The sequence below is a fragment of the Natator depressus genome, chromosome 12 (assembly GCF_965152275.1).
Source record: "Natator depressus isolate rNatDep1 chromosome 12, rNatDep2.hap1, whole genome shotgun sequence".
NCBI classification, from domain to species: Eukaryota; Metazoa; Chordata; order Testudines; family Cheloniidae; genus Natator; species Natator depressus.
In genome coordinates, this window is record NC_134245.1 from 8,124,984 (window position 1) to 8,152,780 (window position 27,797).

The window sequence follows — 27,797 nt, forward strand, 5'->3', positions numbered from 1 at the left end:
CCGAGCCGGCGACACTTCATCCAATCACGCCGCCCCGTCACGAGCCCAGCCAATCGTCGCCGTGTTGTTGGGACGGCCCAGAAAGTCGAGAGCCGGGGTTGGCTAGTAGTGGCCGCGTGAGAGGAAGGAGGGAAGTGATTGGCTGGTTGGGGCGGAAAGGGGGTGTGGCTCCTCGCTGACCGAGGCCCCGCGGGGTCAATGGTGGCTGTCGTGGGGTATGGTGCGCGCATCGCTGTAGAGGCCCTGCTCTGTTGAGGGGCCCGGCCGGGAGAAAGGTGGGTGGGGAGCGGGGGGTGAGGTGAGGGCAGCCTTGGGGGAGGGGCTGAGGGCGAACTGGCTCCTGGGAGGCGGAGGGGACGAGGCCGGGCTGCTGGGGGGATGGCGAGGCCGGGCTGCTGGGGGGATGGGTTAGGGCTGGGGGGGAGGGCGATCGGAGGAGAACAAAAGGGTTGCTGGGAGGTTGGGAGGATGGGTTAAGGCTGGGGGGGGGGGGAGGCTGGGGGATGGGTTAGGCTGGTGGGGGTTTGGGGGATGGGTTAAGGCTGCGGGGGTTGGGGGATGGGTTAGGGCTGAGGGGGGTTTAGGGGAGGCTGGGAGAATGGGTTAGGGCTGAGGGGGGTTGGGGAATGGGTTAGGGCTGGGGGGAGGGCGATCGGGTTGCTGGGAGGTTAGGGGTATGGGTTAGGCTGGGGAGGATAGGGCTGAGGGGGGTTGGGGGAGGCTGAGGGGGGATGGGTTAGGGCTGAGGGGATTTGGGGGGATGGGTTAGGGCTGGGGGCAGGTGGCTGTAATGTGGGGATACAGGTAGGGGGTGTTGAGAATAAGGTTACAGATTCTTGTGTGGTGATGTGGGTTACCTTGTAGCTCCCTAGCCGAGCCACTCTGCCTTGGAATCCAGCTCCCCTTTGGATTCAGTAGCGGGCGAGCTAGGTAAAGGTGTTGTTCCAGGGCACAGTATGGCTAGTCGAGAACAGATGCCTCTTGCTGTAGGTGGTGCAGTTTTTTCTAATATCCTCCTCTTTTCTTGGGCTCACTGATCTACAATGGAAAGTTGATGTTTAAATGAGCATTGCTGGGCTTCAGCATTAACCCCACTTTGAGATAAGCTGGACAGTTCACAGCTTTTTCAGATATCAGGCCACTTCAGGCTTGGGCAGATGTCACTTTGATACACTTGAGGATATTTTGAAGGTTTTCTGTGAGGTTGACTATTACTTGTTTGTGTTACATTAGCAGCTAGAGGTTGATGATTATGCATTTATTGTGCTAGGTACTAGACACACGTATAGTGGATACGCTGTCGCTACTCCAGAAAGCTAGCCATGGAAGTAATGATGAGGGCTATAGGATTACATTTAAAAAAAAAAATGAAAGTGTTCATTCTGCAGCAACTGATGGCAGCCTCCAAGAAAAAAAAGTAATGGTTCCTGAAGTCACCAAGAGCTGTCACAAGTGGAGTTCTGTAAATACATCTACCTTTCTTCCTCAAGTTGCCCCATGATAGCAGTAGCCTGTTTCAGGTGTTGTTCCTAGACTGGTACCCATTAAGCTGTGCTCTATAGAGTTAAGGGCAGTTTGAAGAGAAGAGGTGTTGCATTTCAGTCAGAAAGCGTTTCATTCTGCATGCTTTTTCTTCAGTAATCTAGACGGAAAAACCTTTAAATTTAGTGTATGTAGTTCATAACTAATCATACAGCAATGTACCATAGTCACAACTGATCGTTTCTTCTCTAGATTGTTGATAAACAGAACTAGCATGAAGACAAAATTAGTAGTACATCCCTGCAGAGGTGATTCCTTCAGTAATTCAGCCAGAGGTTATGCGTCTATTACAGGAGTGAGTGGGTAGTCAAGGTTCCGTGGCCTACAATGTGCAGAAAGTCAGACTAGATGATCAGGATGGTCCCTTTTGACCTTGAAGTCTGAGTATTTGGTCCTCTGACGACTGTGGTCTTGTGAGGAGATAGTGTTTATGTGTAAGATTCCTGTGATCTGAGAGCTCTGCCTGCCTGCATACAAAAACAAAGCACCCTTGGAAGTATGGTGGTAGAATGCTGTAGGAACTCAACCACTGACAGTTTGGATATATAATAGCTTTAAGCTGATAAAGTTCTTTGGGGCTTCAGCAAAATGCGTCCTCTGCTACTCATAGCTTTTCCTAATACCTATAGAGTGAAATGGATGCGATTCTTGTAGGTTTCAGTGCTGCCCAAAGGGTTCTGAAAGGAAACAGAAATACTTATCAAAGTCTACAGGTTTCAGAGTGGTAGCCGTGTTAGTCTGTATCGGCAAAAAAAAACCGAGGAGTACTTGTGGCACCTTAGAGACTAACAAATTTATTTGGGCAAGTGGGTTTTAGGCCACGAAAGCTTATGCCCAGATAAATTTGTTAGTCTCTAAGGTGCCACAAGTACTCCTCGTTTTTTGTTTGTTTGGTTTTTTTTAATCAAAGTCTAGTCATTTTCTTGCACTGGAACTGGTCTGAGAAGCTTCAGAGATTCTTAAGCTGTCTGCCTGCAAACTGGGGAAGAGAACACTTTTTTTGGGTTGCATTCAGTTCACATTTGGAAGGCTTTCTTTATGCAAGGGCTAGAAACTCTTTTAAACGAGTACTTAAATTCTGCAGAAGTTGATGCCTTCGGCCCTATCTGCTTGACTGTTCAATCAGTTGAAAGTCAGTACCTTGATGAAATAAGTCACATTATGAAGGAAAGATAGTCAAGGGTTTGGAGTAGTACTCCACAGTTCAGTGTCGAGCTCTGCCTTCAAATGGTTGTGTGGACTTGAGCATGTTATCTCTTGTTACAAATAACACCCCCAAAACACTATAATTGACTTTTTAAAAAGTTTTTTTTCTTTTGGAATCTTTGATAACGCTACATGGGAGGATACTTTCACTGGTTGACTCTGTTGTCATTCAGTGTCTCCTATTTATGTGGATCTTTTACATGGAAACAGTGCGGAGAAATGGGTGGTTTGTTTGGTTTTTCGAGGAAAAAATAGGTAAATGTGATTCAGACTGCACAATCTGGCACAGGGAGGTATGTCTCACCTTTTCGTAAATTGATAAGATTTCAAATTGAAGGTGTCCCTTTATTGTTGTTAAATTGCTCTGAGATCATCAGATGAAAGGTGCTGTATCAGAACAAAGTATTGGTTCTAATTGTTTTTCTTTTGTGATTGAGATGAGAAAGCTAGTGATGACCAAATGTAAGTTAGTTTTGAACAAGCTAGCCCAGTCTGCACTATGGAAATCCTTGAAAAACGTCCCATGGATACAAATACCAGTGTGTTGTAATCTTAGGAGCCCTACTTTAAGTGCCTGATGCTGTTTTTAGCACTCACACCTATCAGGTTTGGGTAGCATGATGATGAAAATGGTGGTGACACCCATCAGGCTTTCCGCACTAAGGCTCTCCCAGCATTTCATACACCCGCTGAACCAGTATTATCAACCATGGGAGATATTTTTAAAACTTCCCTAGTTCGGGATTCTCTTTACAAAGTTCGCATTTAACTGAGTACCTGGAAATAAAACTGGTGTCTGCCTTGGAATCACAGTGTCAGTTTCGTTACATCAGAATAGTTATTAGCTAAGTAAACTGGGCTAAAACTAAAAGGCTTAGTAACAGCAACCAGCTTTGAAAATCTTGCCAGACTTTCTCTGACACATCATATGTCTCAATTTATTCATCATGAGTTAAAAATAAAAATAACTTTTGTTTATCCTCTCACAAAACAAGAACAAATGACATTCAGCGAAACAAAGGTTGAAAATTTAAAATGAATACAAGGAACTGTTTTCAGCCTATGGAACACATTCCCTCAGTATATCACTGAGGCCAACAGCTTAGCAGGGTTAAAAAAATGGACTTTGGTACAGTTGTTACATTAGTAAGGATTTAAAAAAAAAAAAACCAAAAAACCAAAGAGTTTGGAAGTGAGAAACTCATTCGTCAGGGCATAAGCCAATCAGGAAGAAGCTTTCCCAATGGTTTTTTGCACCTGTCTCTGAAACATCTGGTATTAGCCACTATCTGAGATGACATATGCCATGTCATAGGTTTCTATCAAGATGCGCTGAAGGATGGAAATTTGCAGCTCATACTGCCGTTGACTAATCCCTGATGCTTTTAATTTTCAATCCACCCATAAGATACAAACAAAATTTATACTGGGGGAGGGAGGTGGATTTAGACTGCTGTCCTAAACAGACATATTTTGATCTGTTTTTTTTCTTTTTTCAACTTGTTTTTCTTTTTTTGTTTCAGAATTTAACAGTGTAGTATTGTGATATTTAAAACTTCATCTTTTGGAAGTTATTAAATCCTATAGCCAGTGGGGAGCCCTTCGCTGTCAATTCCTGCAGACCGAGTCCTGATCCTGAAGATGTTTATGCATGTGCTTAACTTTTCTACTTAATAGGAGCCTTGAGTGTGCAAGGTTTAGACTCCAAGTCTTGCAGGTCTTTTCTGTTCTGATGTAAGCATTGTGAATGATGTTAGATGCTTAACAATCAAGCATGCCAGTCAGACTGAGAGTATAAAATAAACCCAGCCATGGGATGGTGAGGGACTATTAGAGACTTTTTTCCTGGTGTATATATTTACAAGGCTTTTGAAGAGCAGTTCTCTTATCTCTTCATTACTGGTGGCTTTGTTTTATGCTGTCAGTCGAACGCTAAATGGGGAGCATGAGGTAGGTCTGTTCCTTAAATATATTCCATATCAATGATCCACATCAATAGGTAAGGTCCAAGAAATCCCCCTGACAATGCTCTAAATCTTGAAGAAATTGTGTGTGGGAGGGTTAAAATAAAGTTTTTTAACTAGGCATTTCTAAAAATACCTTATAGGTTTCAGATCTGTTGAAAGGTTTAGAAAAGAAAAGAGTTTAGAAGTTGATATACTGTTTATATGGGAAAGTTGTGAGGGAGGTAATTAGAACTAAAAGAATGTTTAAATTGTTTAAAGTGTGGTAGCTGGAGAGACGCTAAAATCTTCACTTATTTCTCGTACCTCTTCTCTTGTTACCAAATGCGATCTCACCAGTAAAGTATGTCCCATTTCTGGTGTTGAGAGTGCAGGGAGAATGCCGTAGAGAATGGGTAGGACCCCCCACTACCTCAGAAGTAGATCCCTGCTGTACACCCTGGCGGGACTTCTGAAGAGTTAAAGAGGAATGATGGCACCCAACTTGGTGCTGTCCTAGCCAGATAAGAGTCCCCTCTGCTTACAGAGCAGTGGGGATGCCTTGGGCCAGAGTAAATTTTGTGACTACAGTTCCTTTTTAACCAAGTGGAGGAAATACTTTGGATTCAGTGGTGAGGAAAAAATCTCTGACAGCTGTTTGTTCTGAAGAGTTAACAGTAACCATCAGTATAAATACTGTGTAAGCATCAGCCCTGTCATAAGAATCTCCTTTACTTGTTGTTCAGCAGCTCATCCATTGACATCACTGAGTGAGCCTCTCAGTACGTTGCTTTACAGGAGGAAGCAGAGAAACTAGTACACATTCCTGGCTGTTCAGAACTGCTGAGTATACACAGGCTACTTAGTAGCAAGAAATAGAAGTAAAAAGCAGCCTTTCATCATCAGCATTACAAATGCAGGTTAATTGTATTTCCACTGGTTTTTGAGAGCGAGGGGAAAGAGTGAACCTCATTATAAGTTGATATCTAAATACCCAGCCATTCTGACGGTAAAAATGCCGACTTATCTTGCTGAAAAATGGAAGTAACATTGAAAATGATCCAGTTTTTCATTTTGAAATGGCATTTTGCAGTTTCATCTTTGTGCTCCAGGATGTGGCTACCAGGAGCACGTTTTCATCATGCTTTCCATAATGATGCTGAAAACACTTTTGTCCTCTATAAAGTCACAGTTAAGCTGTGGCACCAGTTGAGAGGAGAACCTGTTTTTGATAACTGTTGTACATAGATCATTTCCCTCAAGTAGAGGGATCCTCTGAGCATACTGATTCTGTTAGGATTGTGGTGAGCTTAGATCGGACAATTTTGCATGCAAAAGACTGTAGTCCTAATGAAATTGCCGGACCCTTTCCAGGGCTGTGTCTACACGTACAGTAGCATATAGAGTAACGCATGGCATATAGCTGCATGTGGCAGTGAAAGGCAGTCTGCACCTAAACTCTTGTCATTGCAGTGTGTAGTTACACACCACAATGACAGACTCTGGCAGCGGGACAGTGCACTGCTAAAAATAGCAGCAAAGGGGTGAGGGGCATTGCTTGGGCATGTGGAGAACTGTGTAAGGTCTATACGCGGGCGGTTCAGATGTGTAGGGAACTCTTCTCTACTTGTCTAAATAGTGTCTCACCATCTCTACTGCTGTTTATACCCATGCTAGCTGGGTGTGCAGTGTCTGTACTCTACACACGGCTGTAAATGTAGGCGTAGCCTGAGTCTCTGCCCCTTCACCCTATCTATGTTCTTATATGCCCTACCATCACCAACATATCTGAACCCTTTATCCCTTTCCAAAAGGTGTTTATGAGATGGGACAGATGCCATAAAAAGAATGGTTTCAGAGTAGCAGCCGTGTTAGTCTGTATTCGCAAAAAGAAAAGGAGTACTTGTGGCACCTTAGAGACTAACCAATTTATTTGAGCATAAGCTTTCGTGAGCTACAGCTCACTTCATCGGATGCATACAGTGGAAAATACAGTGGGGAGATTAATATACACACAGAGAACATGAAACAATGGGTGTTACCATACACACTGTAATGAGAGTGATCACTTAAGATGAGCTAATACCAGCAGGAGAGCGGGGTGGGGGGAGAAAACCTTTTGTAGTGATAATCAAGGTGGGCCATTTCTAGCAGTTGACAAGAAAGTCTGAGGAACAGCTGGGGTGGGGGGGGGGGGGATAAACATGGGGAAATAGTTTTACTTTGTGTAATGACCCATCCACTCCCAGTCTCTATTCAAGCCTAAGTTAATTGTATCCAGTTTGCAAATTAATTCCAATTCAGCAGTCTCTCGTTGGAGTCTGTTTTTGAAGTTTTTTTGTTGAAGAATTGCCACTTTTAGGTCTGTAATCGAGTGAGCAAAGAGATTGAAGTATTTTCCGACTGGTTTTTGAATGTTATAATTCTTGACTTCTGATTTGTGTCCATTTATTCTTTTACATAGAGACTGTCCAGTTTGACCAATGTACATGGCAGAGGGGCATTGCTGGCACATGATGGCATATATCACATTGGTAGGTGTGCAGGTGAACGAGCCTCTGATAGTGTGGCTGATGTGATTAGGCTCTATGATGGTGTCCCCTGAATAGATATGTGGACACAGTTGGCAACGGGCTTTGTTGCAAGGATAGGTTCCTGGGTTAGTGGTTCTGTTGTGTGGTGTGTGGTTGCTGGTGAGTATTTGCTTCAGGTTGGGGGCTGTCTGTAAGCAAGGACTGGCCTGTCTCCCAAGATCTGTGAGAGTGATGGGTCGTCCTTCAGGATAGGTTGTAGATCCTTGATGATGCGTTGGAGAGGTTTTAGTTGGGGGCTGAAGGTGATGGCTAGTGGCGTTCACGTAGGAGGGAAGGAAAGATGTTCCTATGGTTGAGGCCCTGGACTCGGACCCGTGGGACATAGGTTCAACTTCCAACCCCCCTTACTGGTTTCCTGTGTGTCTTTGGGCAACTTATTTAAGCTTAAACTTTCCTATGTGACTTGTAATTTTTGTGTGCCTATCTTGAGACAGCTTAAAAGAGCCTTATTTTCAGAAGGCATATGCTCAGCATTTTCTGAAAATCAGGCCTATTTTAAGGTATCTTTAGTCGTATACCCAAAAATGCGATACCCCAAATCAGCAGTTTCTCTTAAATGCTTACTTAATCTCTCTGTGCCTCATGTTGCCATTTGAAATATGGGGATGATGAGCCTTTGTTTGTCTTGTCTATTTAGATTGTAAATTCTTCAGGGCAGGGACTACCTTTTACCATTTGTTTGTACAGCACCTAACACATTGGCCCTGGATTTCTGCTGTGGCCTCTGTTTGCTGGTATAATACAAATAATAAATCGACAACTGCCATCAACATCAGTAGGAGTTATCGGGCTTGGCTCTTCAAAAGACTGAACCCATAGTGACAGCAGAAGGGTGTATTAAACTGATCCTACCTATAATCTTGAAAGGCTGACTTCTCCCCAAAGGAACTCAGGAGGGTTCAGTCCTGTTTTCAGGGGTTTAAATGCAAGCAGGATTGGGCTCCAAATGGAGAATACTTAGCACTGACATGGTGGCTTGTGTCTGTCAATACTAAAGTATGTTAGAAAGGAGGAAAAGCATGACTATATCAATTTTACAGATGGGGAGATTGAGGCACAGAGGTTAAACCCAGCATGTTGCTGGCATGATCTAAGTAATAGCAACAGATTTATTCTATGAACAATCTTACACTGCATCAATTTTATGTATCATTCTAGAATACAGAGCTATATATATCTGGATTAGAGGCATAACTTTATATTGGCAGAATAAATCTTGAACTTCGAGGCTTGGAATATATTGGTTACATGGGTTTAAACTGGGAGTAGGACTTTAGGTGTCAAGTTAGTTAATTCTCTTAGAGGAGGATCACTCACACTTGTAAAGCATGTCACTTGCTTCACCTTCATGATGGCCAAGCATTGTGACTTTCGTGTGTATGAAGACTGGAGGTGTGGGGGGGGGGGGAAGGGAGGTGTCTCTCCCTTGTCACTGAATACTGCTGCGGGTCACTGAGGAAACCTCTGTTCAAAATGAAACCAACTCAGTCCTAATTACAGGAAATTCCTTACAGACATCGGTCTTACAGTGGCACTGATAACTATAGTAGAACCTCAATTAGTGCTAATGAGTAGGAAATCAGATTGCGAATTACTTGTTAAAGTACAAGATTTAGTAAGACATGAACAAAGAGCATATGTAATGCACTATAAAATAGACTTAATTTCTTTGACAACTTCCATTAATTTGTTGTTGCATTCATAATGTTCTGAACAGTATTTTTGTAGAGTAAATGATATTTGAGTAGTAGGCAACCTCATTTCAGTGTTGTCTATTGCTATTAAATTTTTGCTAAGAAGTAGGAAGAGACTAGTTTCATGTGTCAGTTTTAGGGTCTGGGTTAGCAAGGTCATCTTTGATCCAAAACTTTTTTTTTTCCCATAAATGGATTTTAAAACCCTGAATATGAACAGAAATAATAGTTTGACATTTTGAAATGTCTTTTTGTAAAATGTACTTTAAACTCCTGTCTGCAGTGTTGTTAACCCACAGGCAATCTTAATTGTGGCATTTCCTAACTTTTGAGTGCTTGACAATAGCAACCTTAACGTTCTTTCAACGCAGGTTTTAGTGTGCAGTTTCCTAGATTTAGGAGGGGAAAATCAAACTGAAAAAAACATTATCAAATCACCTCATCCTTGGAAACAGATGAACCATTTTGGCTGAAACTTTCAAAAAAAAAAAAAAAAAAATTCACACGAGACAGACACTTGCCATGGAAAATTTCAGCCCAAATGGTTGAAGCATGACAAAGCTTTATAAGCAACTAGAAGTAGGGTTTATAACGGGCAGTGTTGGACAGCCTTGCCTACCTGTAATAGGCAAATGTTTCTGTATCTTACTTAAACCTGTTTGTAGAGAACCTCAAAAACATTTGTTTTAACAAGTTTATTTAATCCCTCACGTTTCAATTTTGTTGCTACATGCAAAATGCACCCCTCTTCTGAGCCTTTTGACCAAGAGCAAGTATAGTATCTGTTTAGTATCTATCTGCTGTTTCTGAGTTGGGTTCTGTGATGGACTCTGATAGATCTCTAGCTCTTACTAAAGATGTCCTACAAGTGGTGCTTTGCAATCAAGGTGAATTGTGTTCATTTTTATGTTATGTTTTTCAGCTTGTGGGGTCAGACTCTTATCTCCTCTACCCTATGTGTCTTGAAGGATCTGTATTGCTCATAAGTGCACCATTCTATTTCTAGTATTCCTTGTGCAACTGAAACTGGAATCTGTATCAGTAAGAGTATCAGTATTCTCTTCCATGTATATTTTTTGGACAGGCTGCTCCACAATGGATGGAGGAGATGGGACTGCTGACCATGTAATTAACAAAAGATTTGTGTCTGAATCGGAGCTAGATGAGCGGCGGAAGAGAAGACAGGAAGAATGGGAGAAGGTTCGAAAACCCGAGGACCCAGAAGGTACTAGGATATAGTTTGGTAATTGCAGGAAAGAGAGCCAAAGAATATTTAACTGTCTCTACAAAAATCAAAGGAACCAGCCGCTATGCTTGTGTGAATATTTAAAAGCTTTAAGTGGGGGGAGATTAAAAGCCATGCTTGCTTGTTAAAAAATAATAAAAAAGAAATAGTCTAAGGTATGTTCTTGTCTCTTGCTGTCTTCCCGTCTCTCAGAATGCCCAGAGGAGGTGTATGACCCACGGTCACTATATGAAAGACTCCAGGAACAGAAAGACAAGAAACAGCAGGAGTTTGAGGAGCAGTTTAAATTCAGTAAGCACCAGCAAGTTGTTGTTCTGAGCTGAAGCCCAGAGAAGTGCCACATTTTTGGTAACTTTGAGATACCTGGCCAGATGGCTAGCTCTTTCCTGTCGGATGCCTTATTTGTCTTTTTTTCAAAGCACTGGTTTGTTACGTCATGGTCACTCTGAAATTTCCTTGGAAAATAATTGAATGGGGGGATCGTACCGCTGTTGTCGTCATAAAATATGTATAGTAATTATTTGCATAAAGAGAGAGTTTTGCACATAAGGAATTAAAAGTTACTTAAAAATGTCCATCAAAACTCACATTCCTGTGAAGTATGGAATTCGATCGTGCAGATCAAGAAGCTGAGGCTGAAGGATGTTGGAATTAGTAGTGGAGCTAGAAATGGAACCCAGTTTTCCTGACTCCCCATCCTGTGCTTTAAACATAAGACCACTTCCCCCCCACTCATTAGTGTGAATTAAGGAAAAGATTTAAAGTTTCCAACAGACCATTTGTTTCCAATCTAACAGTTATGTACACACTCTCCTCAATAGTTTTGAGTCGTGAATCAGCTTTTTTTTTTTTTTTTTTTTTTTTTTATAAAGCCAATGTACAAGGAGCTAGGTACTTCGAGGCAGAGATTTTGAATTTTCACCAAAAATTGTTGTGGTGATTACTGAGTTTTTGTCGTTAGAGAAACACTGCATTTCACACATCAAGTTGTGTCATCTCCATCTGTGTCTATGCCAATTGTCTATGAATACGGAAAAAGGATAATGATTACTAGAGAACAAATTGTTCCCTGCTCTACTTTTGGGTACCACCTTTAGGGGAGTGATCTTCTTCTAAGGAAAAGTGAGAAGTTGGGTAAGAGACCTTGAAGTCAGGTGCTACACGAATGATGTTTGAGTCAGTTCTAGATTGTTCTTTTGAACCAATGCTCCAGAGTGAAGACACTTAAAACAGAGGTCCTGACCGCTTGTGGTGCTTTAAAGAGCATATGGTACTCTGCAAGGGTCAGGCTTTGGCCAAACTCAAGTTTGGGTAATTCCGTTCTGCCTAAATCTCTACCCTGCTGTTGCCACATCAAATGGAATTCTTCTTTTTCCATCCTTAACAGATGCATAATGTTACAGTGCTTTGTTAGAACAAAAACTGCCATGCATAGTGCTCACTGCCATGAATAGCGTAATTGATCTCTAGGACTTGTTAGGATCATGTCCATAATGAAATTGCTTTTTAGGGGGAAGTATGGGAAGGCTTGATTAGTTTAAAATCAGTGTTGGTGGCTCCAGAGAGTTATGACCAGTTTACCTCCATATGGGGGACTGTTGGCCTGACACAGATCGTGGGGTAGAGGGGGGAAAATGTGTAACATTAAGGCACAAATTCCAACATATGTGTGCCCTACTTGTATTGACTTCATAGGAATTGTGAGTACATAAGAGGGCAGAATTTGGCCCTAAGAGTGATACAGATATGTTGACTCATTCTTAGATATAATGAGCAGGTTTGTTTCAAAAATGTTCAAACAGATCGATCAAAATTTGGCCATCTTCTGAAAACAGCAAATTTTAACAAGTGGTTTTTTTAAAAAAAACAAAACCACTTTCCATTAAATAAAATCTTGAACAGAAATCTTAACGAGAAAATGTAGCCTGTCCTTCAAAAAGACGTTTTGGGGTTTTCATTTTTCTGCATTGTCAATTTTGATTGGTTGGCAGAGTCACATGGTGGGATTTTTCTTCAAATCTAGTTAATTCTTGTTTTAAAAACATTTTAAAAATCCATGGGAAAACCTAGAAAATGAAAATTGGGCCATTGCATAACCCAATGAAATCTAACAAAATTCTGTAATTTAATTTAATGTGAGCAGTTCTAGTTATAATGTAAACAAACATGTGGTTTCTTAAATACACAGTGTACTTTATATGTTTGTGTATATAATATATGAAGCAGATAGAATAAATAAACATAGTGCCAGTATCTTGCTTCTCTCAGATTGTTCAGGAAACGTCCTATTGTAAATGACAGAATATAGGTAATCTATTAGGATTGCACAGAATCAGACTTCCTTGCAGGGTTTGCTGCTTTTAAAACAACCAAAAAAACCCCAACCCCTCATTGCCATACTCTGGTGCTTTTAAAAAGAAAGATACTTTACTACAACTCTACTGAACTGTTGTACTCTGTTTCCCTTCTGAACAGTGCTGATAGCAGAGGTGTTTGTGTGCATGGAAGCAATCTCCTTTCTGGGGTCTTGAATGAATGCAGTGCTGGTGAATGTTGTATAAGGCATAGAACAGATATGGTATGGGCAGCAGCTATGCAAGCTTCCACATTCTGCCCCATGGACATCCCTCAAACCCAATACCAGTGAGACAGTCTTTACACGGAAGAGAAGAATTCAGTTTCCATTCAGATTCAGCGCTGGGTACCTCTGTTGACACTGCTATCAAGGATGCCAGTTGTGACAAATGACAGTTCTACTGGGAACTGACAACCAGATCATTTCATATTGGCCACCAAATAGCTATCCGTTTGTCAGCAGTGACCTAGGGGTGAAAGGCTCCTTGTAGCTGTCTCCTATCTAAATCAGCTTGTTTCTCTTGCCCAATTATGCAGTATTTGACAGCTCAATTTCATTTCAGAAAAAAATCAATATAGTTTAAATATTGGACTGAGGTGCGTCACTGCACCGGGCAGCAGGAGTAAGCTGACTAAGAAGGAATGTGCTGTTAACACACATACTTTGTTGATTGATAATGCTAGGGAAAGTACCCATTCTTTTGAACATGCTCATTGGTAAGCTTTAAAACAAAAAAATCTTTCTTGTTTGTGATTTTAATTTATTTTTTTGGGTAGACAGTTATATTGGGGCTAAATGCTGCCCTTGATTGGGCTTTAAAAAGTTTATACAACACCTGCAAGCCAGAAGACTCGCATACCAGACAAAAGTTGATCCATAGGAGAGTGATATCAGTAAGACCTAGGAACAACCACTACTGCCTTGGCAGCTGCTGCTTATAGCTTTATATACCGAGCACCTGACGAGTAAAACTAAGGTTCTTGTCCGTTTCATGCAGTCATCAGAATGGGACCAGTGAAACTGACTAGTGTCTTATCACTTGTTGCGTCTGAGGAAAGCTCTGAGCAGTCCTAGACACACGGGAAACTATCGGTCTGGAGACTCAGGGAGCCGGTACTATATTCTTCACAACTTTAAGAACTGGTACTTCTAAAATTAAAGCCTTAAATTCCACAAAAGACTTTTAGGCCCCACCCTTCCTGAAGCTTGCCACCGATCAGGGCAAGTGGATTTTTCAGGCCCTGCCTTTTGAAGTTGTATGGGACTTTTATCTGAGGGCAAAAGATGGCCCTTAAATATGTAGAGTCCTAAAAATCCTCTTTAGGAATTAAACCTTCATGAAGCTAAAACCAGTGAAATTTGGCCAGTTGCTGTAACTGAAGAGTTGCAGGGAACGTCATTTTTTGGGGGGAGGGATAGCTCAGGGGTTTGAGCATTGGCCTGCGAAACCCACAGTTGGGTGTTCAATCCTTGAGGGGGCCAGTTAGGGATCTGGGGCAAAAATTGGGGATTGGTCCTGCCCTGAGCAGGGGGTTGGACTAGATGACCTCCTGAGGTCCCTTCCAACCCTGAGATTCTATGATTCTTAGAATTTTTGGTCTGGCCACAGACACCGCGGACTTTGCTTTAAGTCTTTCATTAGCTCTCTGAAAATGTGTGGCTTTGATGGCGTGATTATCCTTTGCATAACAAGAGATTCAAAGAACCTTCTACTAAGCTATCTGTACCCTACTTGGAAGAGGAGATAGGATACCAGACTGGAAATTTAGAGCGTAAATACATTGATAGCTAAAAATGACTAATTTAGCTTTTGCCATGTTTATAAATGTGTTTAAGTATGTATTCAGTAAAATACCATGCTATGTTTTCTTTGTTCCAAAACATGTCTCTGAGGCCTGGTCTACACTAGAAATTTAGGTCAGTACAACTACGTCGCTGAGGGGTGTGAAAAATCCACATCCTTGAGCCATGTAGTTAAACTGACCTAAGTTCCCCTGTACACAGTGCAAGGTTGATGGAAGAATTCGTCCAACTACCGCCTCTTGAGGAGATGGATTACCTATGCTGATGGGAGAACCCCTCCCGTTGGCATAGGTAGTAGGCTGAAGTGCTACAGCAGTGCACCTGCAGCATTTTGAATGTAGACAAGCCCTTATATGAATATGCTTGGATGTTTGGGAGCTCAGCTGTGCTAATCTGGAATCCCACTGATTAGACAATCTTTAGCCTGAGAAGTTTGTTGTCTCTCATTAGTTAGGAAAACAAGCTGATCCTTGGGTGGTTAGTATATATCAGACCCTTCAGAAGACACTTTTTTTTTTTTTTTTTTTTTTAAACTGGCAGCGTGATTTTCTGGTTAGAAGAGAGGATTGATAGTAGCCATGGATACTACTTCCTACCCTAGCAGTGACCTTGTGTAGATCGCTTCCCCTCTCTGCTTTAGTGGTACTATAGATGCTATCTGTAAAATACCTGTGGATGATTATCTACCTTTTGTAAAGCCCTTTGAAATCCTTGGATGAAAAGTATTGTGAAAGTGCGAAGTACTGTTGTATAGTCCTCCACTCTACCAGCTTCTTTAATGGCTTTTAATTTTTGCTTTGCTTTATTCAGAAAATATGGTAAGAGGCTTAGATGAAGATGAGACAAAGTTCCTTGATGAGGTTTCTCGGCAACAAGCGCTAATAGAAAAGCAACGAAGAGAAGATGATCTGAAAGAACTAAATGAATACAGAATATCCTTTGTATTGAAATGACTCGCCACTGTTCTGAGTAGAAGGTTATAAGATAGTGAGCTACAATTGGGTTCTGCAGCAATCACTTTGATGTCCACACACTTTTTCCCTGCAGAGTAGTTTTCTACACAGAAGTGTATATGATTAGCTGCCTCTAAAGTTCTTCATGTTTTGTTCTTATTTTGGATCTCTCAGAATCTCAGGGGTTTTTTTGGTCATGTCTTCAAAAATTTTCTGTGTGTTCCTGTTTCCTTCTAATTGCTGTTTTCTTCTTCTATTTCACACTGATACAAGGATAGAAAGGGAGGATGTATAAAGGAAGGATAGGGCTTTTCCTTTTTGCAACCTCTGCTTTATCTTTCGCCTATTTTAAAAAGCAGATCTGCTTTCGCCAAGCTGTTTTTTCAGATGTACATTGACAGCTTTAAAATAGCCAAACTGTTTGAAGTAGCTATTGAACTATTGTCTTCCTATTGCTTTTGCAATATTTAATATTTATATTCATGGAGAAGTTCTAGAGAGCAACTTAGGATGCTCTTCCTCTCCCAGCCTGAGGGTTAAGCCTGTCAGCTCCACTGTGTTTCTATCCCTTGCCAGACCAACATGCTGGGGACAAGTTCAGGACCTCAGACTGGGCTTGCACATATGGCAAAGCATTGAGCTAGTTACGACCGTCTTTAAGGTTGAAAAGGAGAGTATTGTTACCTTTCATCTACCAAGATGCTGATGGTTCCTCCCCTTCTGTTCGGTCATGATCAAGCCCATTATGTGTAAGTAATCAGTAGGTGATGTGCAAACTGACACTTCGGTGCAAGTTAGCAGTGGGAGTAAAGGGGGCTTGAGGCAGAACAAGGAGGATCAAACTCCACAGGAAAATGAACTGGGAAGAGAATCAGGTTGATACAGGTTTTGTATAAAGATGTCCTAAGGTAATAGTATTGGAAATTCATCACTTATCCATGAGACAGGATCCGCCAACTTCTAACTTGGTAGGATGTGCTAGTCCGGCCCAGCTCTTTTTGTAAATGATGCTAGTACAGTTAGAAATCACAAAACTTAATGTGGGACATAGTGGGCACATTTGCATGTAGAAGTTTCCTTAGATTTATTCAGACTGATCATTCATGGAATATGTTTAGTTTCTACCACTGTTGCTTCAGGGTGTGCTGAATATTGGGATGTGCATGGCAGCTGCTTCCACAGCATAGATCTGACTGCACTAGTCAGGTTAAACAAGTCCAATAGTGAATCATGCGAGCCTAGAAGGAGTCTTATGTGCCCTCTGTTAGCTAATTGACCCCTGAAGCTATTGGGCAGTGTAGTAATTGACCCCTGAAGCTATTGGGCAGTGTATCTTCCAGAGTTTTAGATATCAGTAAACTCAGTCTTTACAGCCTTAAAGTATCATCTGTTTTTGCATCCACAGGCCTTGCTATATATTACAAATTGTAGAATCCATGTCATAAGCTCATTGATACTGTCAATGAGAACTTTTAGCCTTTCACCCTGTATTTGGCATGAAAATTGCAAATGCAGTGTTCAGTATCTTGTTTCAGTTTCCTGGCTCCACATCTACATGGGGTCAGATTGAGTAACTCAAAGTGGCCCATCTTAAAGTTCAACCTAAACTACTTTTAGATGCTGGCATGCATTTTTAAACTGAGGCTAGTTTCTGCAGTATGAGATGTAAATGGATTATTAGTAATTGTGTGACTATAGAGCTCAAAATGTGGTAGGATGCCATTGTCCCTGCCCTAAAGTCCTTCCAGTCTAAAAAGAAGTGGATCAAAAATGTTGCTTTTGTCATTCCATCAGACTTCCCCAGCATAACATTCAGTTTAAGCTATGTAGAGGTACCAGCCCACAGCACAGACCAAGATCAAGAGGTGGATCAAATATTCTCCTTCCATTTATGCACTGTAATAGGTGAAAAATGTGACACCACCCTGTGAAATTGTCTCAGAATGATTTAGCATGCTTAGACCTTGAAAGTCATTTTAAAAGAAAAATTGTATTCCAGTTGTAGTTTGTCAGATAAAATGTTGCATGAACTGGGAACTGAAATGGCCAATTCATAACCCCTAAAGCCCACGGTTAACGTTGGGAAAGGGTTCCAGTTATGGGTGCTGCTTTAACTAATTCTGTCTCTTGGGAAGTTGTGAACGTTCTAGGTTTCTCTAAAATTAAGCTTGACTTAAACTGAGGGTTACCTGGCTGTACTAACCCAAAGCGTGCAGATTGCAGCAGGCTACTCAAGGAATGTATTAGGAAAACTAGGATATTGCTTATTGAAATTCTGAAATAATTAATTGCATTGGCTGATAGCTCACAACTTGATAATCATGGATACTTATTGGCTGCAGACAATGGTTGAGAATTTCAAAGCATTTTAGGGGATTAGATGCTTACTTTTAATGGAAGATGTGTCTAAATCTCCTACATTGCTTTAAAATTCTCAACCATTTCTTACTTTTTAAAAGTAAAATTCAGGTCTGTATTTTAGTGCTCTGTTCTGTTCAACACATAAGCAAAACTTAAGGGTATGTGATGCTTGTAGGGGTGTGTATATTAAAAATTGCTGCTTCGGTACTGCAGAAGTGACTGACTACTCAATTTTTCCTGGATAAAGAACTTTTAATTGCCTGTATTATTTTTAACCTTCTTAGAAATAGTTTTTTAAACACTAGCTCTCTAAATTTGCATTACTAATTTGTATTACAGTAGCCTTAGCAGCCCCAACTGAGATTAAGACCCATTGTGCTATACACTGTACAAACATACTGAGAGAGAAATCCTTCAAGGAGTGCTTGCTATCTATTTAGATAAGACAAATGAAAAGTATGAGAGAGGAAATATCCATATAATCTTCGAGCTCTCTGAAAAGGAAGTCCTGCCTGTCATCTCTCCGAAAATGCTAGCATTAAACGATATTGTAGGACAACAATTTTGATGCTTGTATCCAGGATTAACACAATGCTCTGTACATATTTTTTACATAGCTTTATGGGAGGGAAAAGTAACTTTGCTTGCAATATGAATCCAGTAATGGGAACTTCTGCCCATAGAGCTAATTTAGATGCAATGAGCACATCAGTCTCTGCAAATGGATGTTTAGTTAGTTGCTGAGCATTTTGGAGGTAGGGTTGCCGTGTTTGCAAAATAGCATCCTTTGACAAAAGTGCAATAGCCATGGAATCTGTTGATACAAATGACACTTCAGCTTGCTCATAATGGCTCTAGTTAGCCTAGTATTGAGGTATAATAGAACAATAGAAATATGACCATAAGAACCTACCCTGCTAACGTAAGTGAAAAGAACCACATGTTGCAACATGAAACTGTTTTAAAGAGGTACTGCCTGTCTAGAGAGGGAGCATTTATTACTGCAGGTGGCCACAGGATGGCACCATTGTTCCATGTCTTTAAAAATGTTTGTTTTGGTTTTTTTTTTTTAAAGCCACTTAGCAGCTGCAACTACTAGGCTGTTTAGTTGTTGAGATAGGGAAGAAAATCACAAACATGACCGACGGGGCTATTGATAATAACTATGTCCCTGGAAAAATCAAACAAGGAATGACCCCTGTTAAAACATGAACTGGAAAGACTGAAACAAAGCTTTAAAATAGATGTTCAAAGTCTCCAAGGTATGTGTGTAACTACACTTTAAACCAGTATTTGCACAGTTGCTGCCACTTTACTGACATGACCTGCCAAGTTTGAAGTTTACTGTGTCCTGAGTCTTCCCTGCAACAGCTGATAGCTGAGTTGCACAAATAAATTAAAAGACATTTGTGTTGTCAGCTGTTTCAGGGAACTGCAGTCAAAGAAGGAACTGATACTGGAGGTAAGGGTAACTTTTTGTTTGTTTGTTTGTAACCTTTTAGGTTACATTGGTTTTGTAGGTGCAAATATAAAACTTTCCAGAAGATTTTTCAGGTCCCCATAAATACCAGAGTAATACAGTAGTAGCAGCAAGGAAATAGGGGGAGGTAGTCCGATGGGTCCTGTATCAACCCATCTGGGGTCAAACTGGACTTCTCCATAGGATGAGAACCAGTTAGTGTTTCTGCAGACTCTTGGGTGTGGCTTAACATCAGAAAGCCAGCCTTTGAGGCCTATCCAGATTTGTCTGCTTCATTATGGGTTGCACCTGCATCCCACCTTTCAAATGTTCTGTTTTAGGCTACTCATTTCCTCTGTGGGCATTGCTGGAACTGGTAAATGATGCTGCTCGTTAACAGTGGGAGCAGCATAAAGAAGAGAAATTAGGCAGTTGTTTTTGTACATGAGCACAGACAGATTTAAGCTACTCTTACTTGACCAGCCAATAAGTTTGTATTTCATTGAGGAAGGGAACTTCTGGGCCCTCGATCTTTTGCATTAGTAGTTCTCAGAGGCCTTAATTGTGTTCAGGGTCCCCATTATACTGGGTGCTCACCAGGCACAGGTACACACAATCCTTACTCCAAAGAGTTTACAACCTAATTTAAACAAATCATTGGCTGCCTTGTCCACATGTTGAGGACAAACTGCTACAAAATTCTCTGTAAGAAAGAAGATTCCCTCGCTCCAGGTTTTTGGTCCTTCAAAGGTCTGGTTGAATCTTAGTCCAACCACATTCCAGCCTGGCAGGGTTAATTTTCAGGCTGTCCGTGAAGGAAGGAGCCTGCTGCGTGACCAGTAATGAGGCCAGCATAAAGGGAGGGGAGAATTTTTAAGAAGGCCTTGTGATATGCAAGGCTAATTTGTTCTGCTTTATGGTAGACCGAGTGGGATGAATTCTGGTGCTGCATGGTTGCAAAGTGAGGAGCAGAATTTGGCCCACGTATGAATTCTTTCTTCTTCAGAAAAGTTGGGTTGGGAAACAGCTGGTCTGTAACAAAAGTGTCTGGGCCCAGGGGGTGGCAGGTGGTCCCCTGTCATCTTATGCTTGCACTTTTTTCCCTTCCTTGCACCCTCCATCTTTCCCAAACTTTTTAAAAAGAGAGAGGACACGGGCCTATAGGGTAGCTCCTCTGGTGCCGAGAGCACTGCTTGTTGGTCTGGTACAAAGTCCTTTCTTTGCTATCCTGAAGTATCTGATGAGGAGAGTTCCCACTATGCATCAGCTACTATAGTCTACAGCCCCCTCTGCCTGCGAGTCCTCCAGGAACAGGCCTGGCATCGGAACGACAGCTCCTAAGAGTAAGGTTCTCACGCTGCTGGCATGAGGTACCTGCTAAATGCCATTCAACAGGCTTGCACAGGACTATGAGACCCTCAAGCTGTGACTGAACCCCCATCAGCGTTAGCAGGCCAGACTGAATGTAATGCAGAGGAAATGTCATCTCTCACATCCCGGTTGATCCTTAACTGTTAATTCACAGCACTCTCGCCAAAGTGGGGGTCAGCACAGACCCAAAGAAGGAAGCAGAGAAGAAACTCACTGTGAAATCAGTAGAAAACAAGAACAAGTTCTCTCAGGCAAAGCTGTTGGCAGGAGCTGTGAAACACAGGAGGTTAGTTTCACACCTCTATAAATTCACAAGGAAAGGAACAGAGTTAGCAGTATGGAGTGAGGCAGGCCAAAAGCTGCCTCTGGGAGGTTGTCAGAGGTGTGAACCTTAGCAAAGAGAGGGGGACTAGCATGTTTTTGTGTCTCCCAGACTGTGGGGAAACTATGATGATTCAAACTGACACCGTCTGAGATGATTGAAGCCTTGTCTGTGTCATTAAATCCTATATTTGGATCTGAAAATGGCCTATTTTCGATCTTACTCATGCCACTTAGAATCATAGAATATCAGGGTTGGAAGGGACCTCAGGAGGTCATCTAGTCCAACCCCCTGCTCAGGGCAGGACCAATCCCCAATTTTTGCCCCAGATCCCTAAATGGCCCCCTCAAGGATTGGACTCACAACCCTGGGTTTAGCAGGCTAATGTTCAAACCACTGAACTATCCCTCCCCCCAAAATCAGGGACTCACCTCAGGTAAAGGTGCCACCGCGCTCCCAGATAACAAGCCACCCCTGCACATTGAGTCAAATGATTTGCATCTCACGTCAGCTTGTTTTATTGATACCTAATTGCATAATTTTGACTGTTGGTGTTTTTATTCTGGTTTATAGAAGATAACTCATTGTGACAATCTGCTCCTGAGGGTAATGTGCAAGCTTCTCTTCTCCACCAGTTTGGCTTGACAGTAGTGTTGCAAAACCCTCGCTTCCCAAGGGATAGGGCAGTTTTATGTCGGTGGCCCATTCGCTGTTTCGCCTCTTTGAGACTCCCATTTTAGCTACCCGTTACAATATCGTGTAATGGGAACAACTGTCCAGTAGGAACTGGACTATGACCATGCGTTCAGGCTATGGAAGTGCAACCAGAAGTGTGACCTGCAGCTCATCTAGACACGCCCACTCTGGCTAGCTTGCTAAAATTAGCAGAGAGGATATGGCACTGTGGGCTGTGCAAGCCCCCTGGGTATGTCTTCACGTGGCTAGCTGGCTCTGCCGCATCCTCAAGGCTATTGTGTAGCGCGCTATCTAGACTGAATCTAGCACAGGTGTGTTTACATGAGCTGCAGATTACACCGCTCATGGCAGCAGACCTAGCCTCACTTCCCATAGACAATCAACAGTCATCTGCTAACAATGACTGTTGTTGTTTGGCATCTAGAAGTAAGTTGGTGTTTGAATCTGGTTTTAGTTGAAGGTATAGGAGATTCCTTCAGATGCTTCTGATTTGTGGTGAGTATTTCATCCCCAGTGAAATAGTAACTCCTAATCTAGGAAGCTGGCTTTGGTAAATTTAGTACAGGAATAGCTCAAAACTCCTCTTCCAATCCATGATGTACCACCTGGACTGGTTTTTAAAAGGGAACAAAACTCGGATGGTCGCTAGGATCCAAAGAGCTATTTTTCTCCCTAACCGTTGGCATCTAAGCAGCAGGTTCTGGCATGTTGCTTGATGACACATCTGATGGCTGCAGATGGCATCTATTAGAAAAGAGTGTTTCAAAATTGACATGTCAGTGCCTTGACATGAAGACATTTCTGAAGTCAGTCACTTTTTCTTCTATTTCAAGCTAGCTGAGATTTAGTGACACCTCAATTTAACAACTGTCTGGGCATTATAGATTATCCTTGCCAATAAATGGACATGTATTATTGCAGGTTTATTCTGTGACTAACTTTTCGATGCAGGGAGAGGATTTCATGGTAAATAGGCCTAATGGCCTGTGATGGGATGTTAGATGGGGTGGGATCTGAGTTACCCAGGAAAGAATTTTCTGTAGTATCTGGCCGGTGAATCTTGCACATATGCTCAGGGTTTAGCTGATCGCCATATTTGGGGTCGGGAAGGAATTTTCCACCAGGGCAGATTGGAAGAGGCCCTGGAGGTTTTCGCCTTCCTCTGTAGCATGGGGCACGGGTCACTTGCTGGAGGATTCTCTGCTCCTTGAAGTCTTTAAACCACAATTTGAGGACTTCAATGGCTCAGACATAGGTGAGAGGAGGTTTTCTCAGGACTGGGTGGGTGAAATTCCATGGCCTGCGCTGTGCAGGAGGTCAGACTTGATGATCATAATGGTCCCTTCTGACCTTAGTATCTATGAATCTATGAGACGCTCCTGTCCTGAGAGCACCCACTGTCACCAGACAAAGAAACAGAGCTTAAGACCTTTAAAGCAGACCCCCAGTTGTTGGTGGGCAGGATTGAACCGGGGACCTCTGGAGCTTAGTGCATTAGCCTCTGCTGCATGAGCTAAAAAGCCAACTGGCTATTAGCTAAGGGTGTAGCGCAGACTCATTAATTGCTTTCTAGGGGGGAGGGATAGCTCAGTGGTTTGAGCATTGGCCTGCTAAATCCAGGGTTGTGAGTTCAACCCTTGAGGGGGCCATTTAGGGATCTGGGGTAAAAATTGGGGAATGGTCCTGGTTCAAGCAGGGGTTTGGACTAGATGACCTCCTGAGGTCCTTTCCCAACCCTAACTTTCTATGATTCACTGTCCCCTCAGATGAAGGGGAAGCATCTTCACATTTACTTTTGGTGTGCTACATAACCTTGCCTAACAATTCCCACTTAGCACATGGGCAGCGGAACCGTATATCCCCCCTCAGGGATAGCAGGCACTTCTATACAGGAGAGGATGCGCAACACCTAGTTGACTAGTGAAGGGATGACTGCAATGATTTTTCTAAATAGAAGCATTTGGAGGAGTACAGAAGTCACAGATCTGAAGGAAGAGCCCATCCTTTGTAAGCAGGCTTGTATTCTCTTGGTGACATGAGTGCTGTCCCTCAGTATAAAGAGATGCAAACTTATTTGGGGGTTTTCTTGCACACAAACTCTTAAATATTTCAAGAATAATAGTCTCAGCTAGGTGGGTAGTCCTGCGACTAGTGCTGTGTTCCCATGCAAAAGACCTGGCTTTGATTCCTAGATCTGGGTTTCTACAACTTAGCTTGGCAAGGGATGGGAATACAGTGTAGGCAGTTTGCTGAATGTCTGGATAATAGTGATCCTTCCCAACTAGCCGCACAGTTAGTCCTGGCGGTGCTCAGGAAGGTGGTTGGCTGGAATTCTCTTAGGCACTCCAGGCAAATCTAGTTTTATGATTTTGCAGCTGTCAAGTGACTGTCTTCTGACTAACCAGGTGACTCCACTTTCTCTTACAGTTCAGAAGGTGGTAATGGTGTGAAGAGACTGAAACTAGACACTGACAATGACAAGAATCAAGGTGTGTTCTGGCCTTGGAGTTCGATATGTAGAGTGGTTTATTATTTGGGGAGCTATAACTTATTTGCCAATGTTATTTCTGTTGTAAGGGCTCTTATCTTTCTCCAAGATGGAAACTAATTGGACTGTGTTGTATATAGATTTTTTTTTTCATAGCATCTCATACTCCCAAGTATTTCCAAGTGCTTTGCAAAGCAATAGATGGTCATTGCAGCTACAGAAGCCCAAAGCCTCAGAGATAGGTACCTAAATACCTTTGTTCTGGACAGGACAAACTTGGCAGCCATTTAGGAACTTACAACAGTGCAACCATGATTAAGACAAGGCTCCGCCACAGAGGTCTACTATTTGACTGTAGAGGGCCATTAGTCTGGGCCATGGGGTTCTCCGCAAACAGCCAAAGGATATTTTGCTTTTGTATGGAAAATGGCAAGCCATGGACAGAGTCGGATAGCAGCTCCAGTTTTCAGGGGGATGAACAAAGGATCCCTAGCAGTTTAGTTCCCATTCATTTCAGATTTTTTTTAAATAAAGCTACATAAAATACTATCGCACAAGCAGATTAGCTATTCTACAATCTGTAGTGCCTGTGTAAACACAACAGCCAACAAAAGGTAGCATTGGGGCAAAATGAGGTAGCAGAAATTCTAACTACTCAAGGAGCTGGGCAATCCCAGGAGTTAAGATAATTCAACCACATTACATGTCCAAATAAATAATATCCTGACAAAGTACGTGCAGTGTGAACTTTATGAATATAGCTTAATGCTTGGGATTGCCTTCATAGAATATCAGGGTTGGAAGGGACCTCAGGAGGTCATCTAATCCTGCTCAAAACAGGGCCAATCCCCAATTTTTGCCCCCATCCCTAAATGGTCCCCTCAAGGATTGAACTCTCAACCCTGGGTTTAGCAGGCCAATGCTCAAACCACTGAGCTATCCCTCCCCCTTCCCTGAGTGCTCAGTGTTTCGTTACTGCTCGCTTTTGGCTTCTGTTTTTCTTAAAGGGAAATCCAAATCTGTTTGGTGTTGGAACTTACAAGTTTGAATGACAAGACTTAAAAGTCCCTTGATCCTGGGCCTGTGCTAAAGGCTACTTGACCTGGCAGCTCTTCCTGTGCAGAATGTAGGCTGAGGAGCTGTTAACAGACTAATCCTTATGCGAACTTGTGAACGCTTTGCTTTTTGGAGCTTACAGGCTCCACTGGCCTCACCCATAGAAAGAGATGCTCACAGCAGGAGTATGCTTAAGGAGGAGTTGGGGGGGAAAGGGGCAAAAGTTCATGCCTAAAATTGTCCAATTTAAACTTTTAAATGACTGATTTCCCTGCTTTTCAAATCTTAGTAAGATGTACAAAGGAAGCCAAGTTAGACATGTCTTCCTTCAGCTGTTCTTGAGCTAGCTGGGAAGTAGTTTTGTCATCCAAACCGGGATAGCTCAGTGGTTTGACCATTGGCCTGCTAAACCCAGGGCTGTGAGTTCAGTCCTTGAGGGGGCCATTTGGGATCTGTGGCAAAAATTCAGCATTGGTCCTGCTTTGAGCAGGGGGGGTTGGACTAGATGACCTCCTGAGGTCCCTTCCAACCCTGAGTTTCTATGATCCTATGACTCCTGTATTCAGGTCATCAGCAGGTTTGACCAAATCAGAACTACTCCCCTTCTAGGCAATGGACTGGCCTCGGAAGGTTCAGCCTGAGACAAATACGTTCAAGAAAGTTGTGGGCAACCAGAAAAAAGGAAGTTGAATCCAGCTGGATTCCAGTCTTAATTGTTGTGACTGCTATTGTCGAGAGAATAGCTTTTACTACCCAGACACCCCAACCAGCATGGAAGTAAGCTGTAGAACTACAATCCAAGGCACATTCTGAAACTCCATCTGTTCAATTCACTGTGTGTCCAACCTTCTAAAAGCTAACCAGCTGTGAAGTGTCGGAGACGTTGCTTTATTCCACTGCTCTAGTAGTCCTTCTCCCAATCAAGTCATTACATGGCAAAGTTTGTCAAATATACATAGCAGAATCATTTAGTGTTCATGGAATGTATCGAATTGATGGTCTTAGAAGGGAATACTGCCTTCACAGGACAGGACTGACTAGTGTTGAAAAGCTCCATAGCCCATCCCTGAGGTCGTCAGTCCTTCCGACTGGAGGAAGTTTTAGGGTAGCAAAGCTACTTTAGCTGTATTAGGGAAGTACGGTATTCAAGTGGCAATAGTATATGTATAGCATCTGGGTATGCTCGCTGATTAAAAGCTACGTGTCTCATGCGCTTTGAAGAGTGTAATGGTTTGTTAATGTCTTTCAGAAACGCCATCTTGCGTTCCTCTCGGGAGCAGCTCAGTGGGTGGCTCTGCAGTCCACTGTCCCTCAGCAGCTGTGTGCATTGGTATTCTCCCAGGCCTGGGCGCCTACTCGGGGAGCAGCGATTCCGAGTCCAGTTCAGATAGCGAAGGCACTATTAACTCCACTGGGAAGATTGTCTCCTCGGTCTTTCGTAGCAACAGTTTCTTTGATGGGCCATAACCTAAAATCCCTCCATGTCAATGTAGCTTGGAAAGATAGCCTATGCCCTGGAGGGTGAAAGATGCATCCTTTCTCCCCCAGGATACCCTTCCTAGCTAACCTCTCAAGATTAACCTTCTGGGTACCCTCACATAATACCAAAATTATCTTTCACCCAAAGCTTCTTCCATTTCTGAGGTGCATACTGAGCCTGTTTGATAGGTTTCTACTCTAAAACATTGAGGGAAAATACTGCTATTGTAACCAAGATGCGGGGTGGGGAGAATGCAGGAGAAAGCCTTCTCTTTTAAAGTTCTTATGGAAAGAAAGATTTTCCTGGTGTAGGAAGATTGTTTTTGTTTTGTTTTTTTTCTCCATGACTAAAGGCGAAAGCATTCACTTGCAGCACCAAAGTCTTGTAAAAATGGCCATGTGTTCGGTTTTAAAATGTCACTTTTTATTCTGTATTTGAGAAGCGGGGGCAGAATAAAATCAAGCAGATGGTGGAAATGTAGCTTGCCATGACACTGTAAAGAAGTTTGTGAGACATGATTAAAGAAATTCTGAATGCATTTTTATCTTGGCTTTCGCCATTCATAATTCATTGGTAAGTCTGTTCCATTAAGCATTTTCTACTGTGCCCAGCCCCTTCCTATCAATGAGATCAAAGAGCAGCACATGCCAGCACCCTACAAAGTAAGAAGAAGCAGCAACACAAGACCCTCACTCTGAATGGAGCTCTTCCCAGAGAGTAGACAACAGAAAAATCAAGTTTTTCTGGTTAGTGCTAACCGATGGTCCTCCCACCTGACTGGCTTTACCAAAGCAAAAGTATTCAGCTTTTCAAACCTCTGCCCCTGTCAGTGGTAGGAGAAGGCTTAACTTTTTGGGTGCAGATAAATGCTGCTGTCCTTCAAAGGTATATAAACATACAGGAGGAGGAGGAATTCAGGTACACAGACAAACCCTTTGTAGGCACTTCATCTTTATTTCTCAGATGGAGGATGACAAAGTTTGGCATTGTCTGTATCAGAACAAGCCAAACTTCAATTGTTAAAGACTCCCATGGGCCACGGATCTAATGTTCACCTCCTTCTGCTCAAGGCTGTGTGTGTATCCTCTCTCTCTATATACTGATATGGGGTACTGGTAAATGTGGTGACTAGCAGCTTTCCTCCACGAGAAGGATGTCTTAAAGTAGCTACAAGTCTTGCCTCCACCAGGCAGATGAGGGGGGAGGTTCAACGTCACTAAAACTCTG

At 42.4% G+C, this 27,797-nt stretch overlaps 1 protein-coding gene across 2 annotated transcripts; it reads left to right on the top strand.

Annotated features, from left to right (window-relative positions):
- The first annotated feature begins 145 nt into the window (after nt 1–145).
- Nucleotides 146–27,098, top strand: PSME3IP1 (proteasome activator subunit 3 interacting protein 1). Of its 2 annotated transcripts, XM_074968524.1 has the most exons (7): nt 146–275; nt 10,064–10,204; nt 10,418–10,516; nt 15,195–15,321; nt 20,686–20,814; nt 23,974–24,035; nt 26,340–27,093. In XM_074968524.1, the coding sequence occupies exons 2-7, from the start codon at nt 10,075–10,077 to the stop codon at nt 26,555–26,557; spliced, it is 765 nt and encodes a 254-aa protein (XP_074824625.1). In that variant the 5' UTR covers nt 146–275; nt 10,064–10,074; the 3' UTR covers nt 26,558–27,093. The 2 variants fall into 2 exon arrangements, with proteins under 2 accessions (XP_074824625.1, XP_074824627.1); XM_074968526.1 differs by lacking the exon at nt 23,974–24,035 and having other exon boundaries at nt 26,340–27,098.
- Nucleotides 27,099–27,797: the final 699 nt, after the last annotated feature.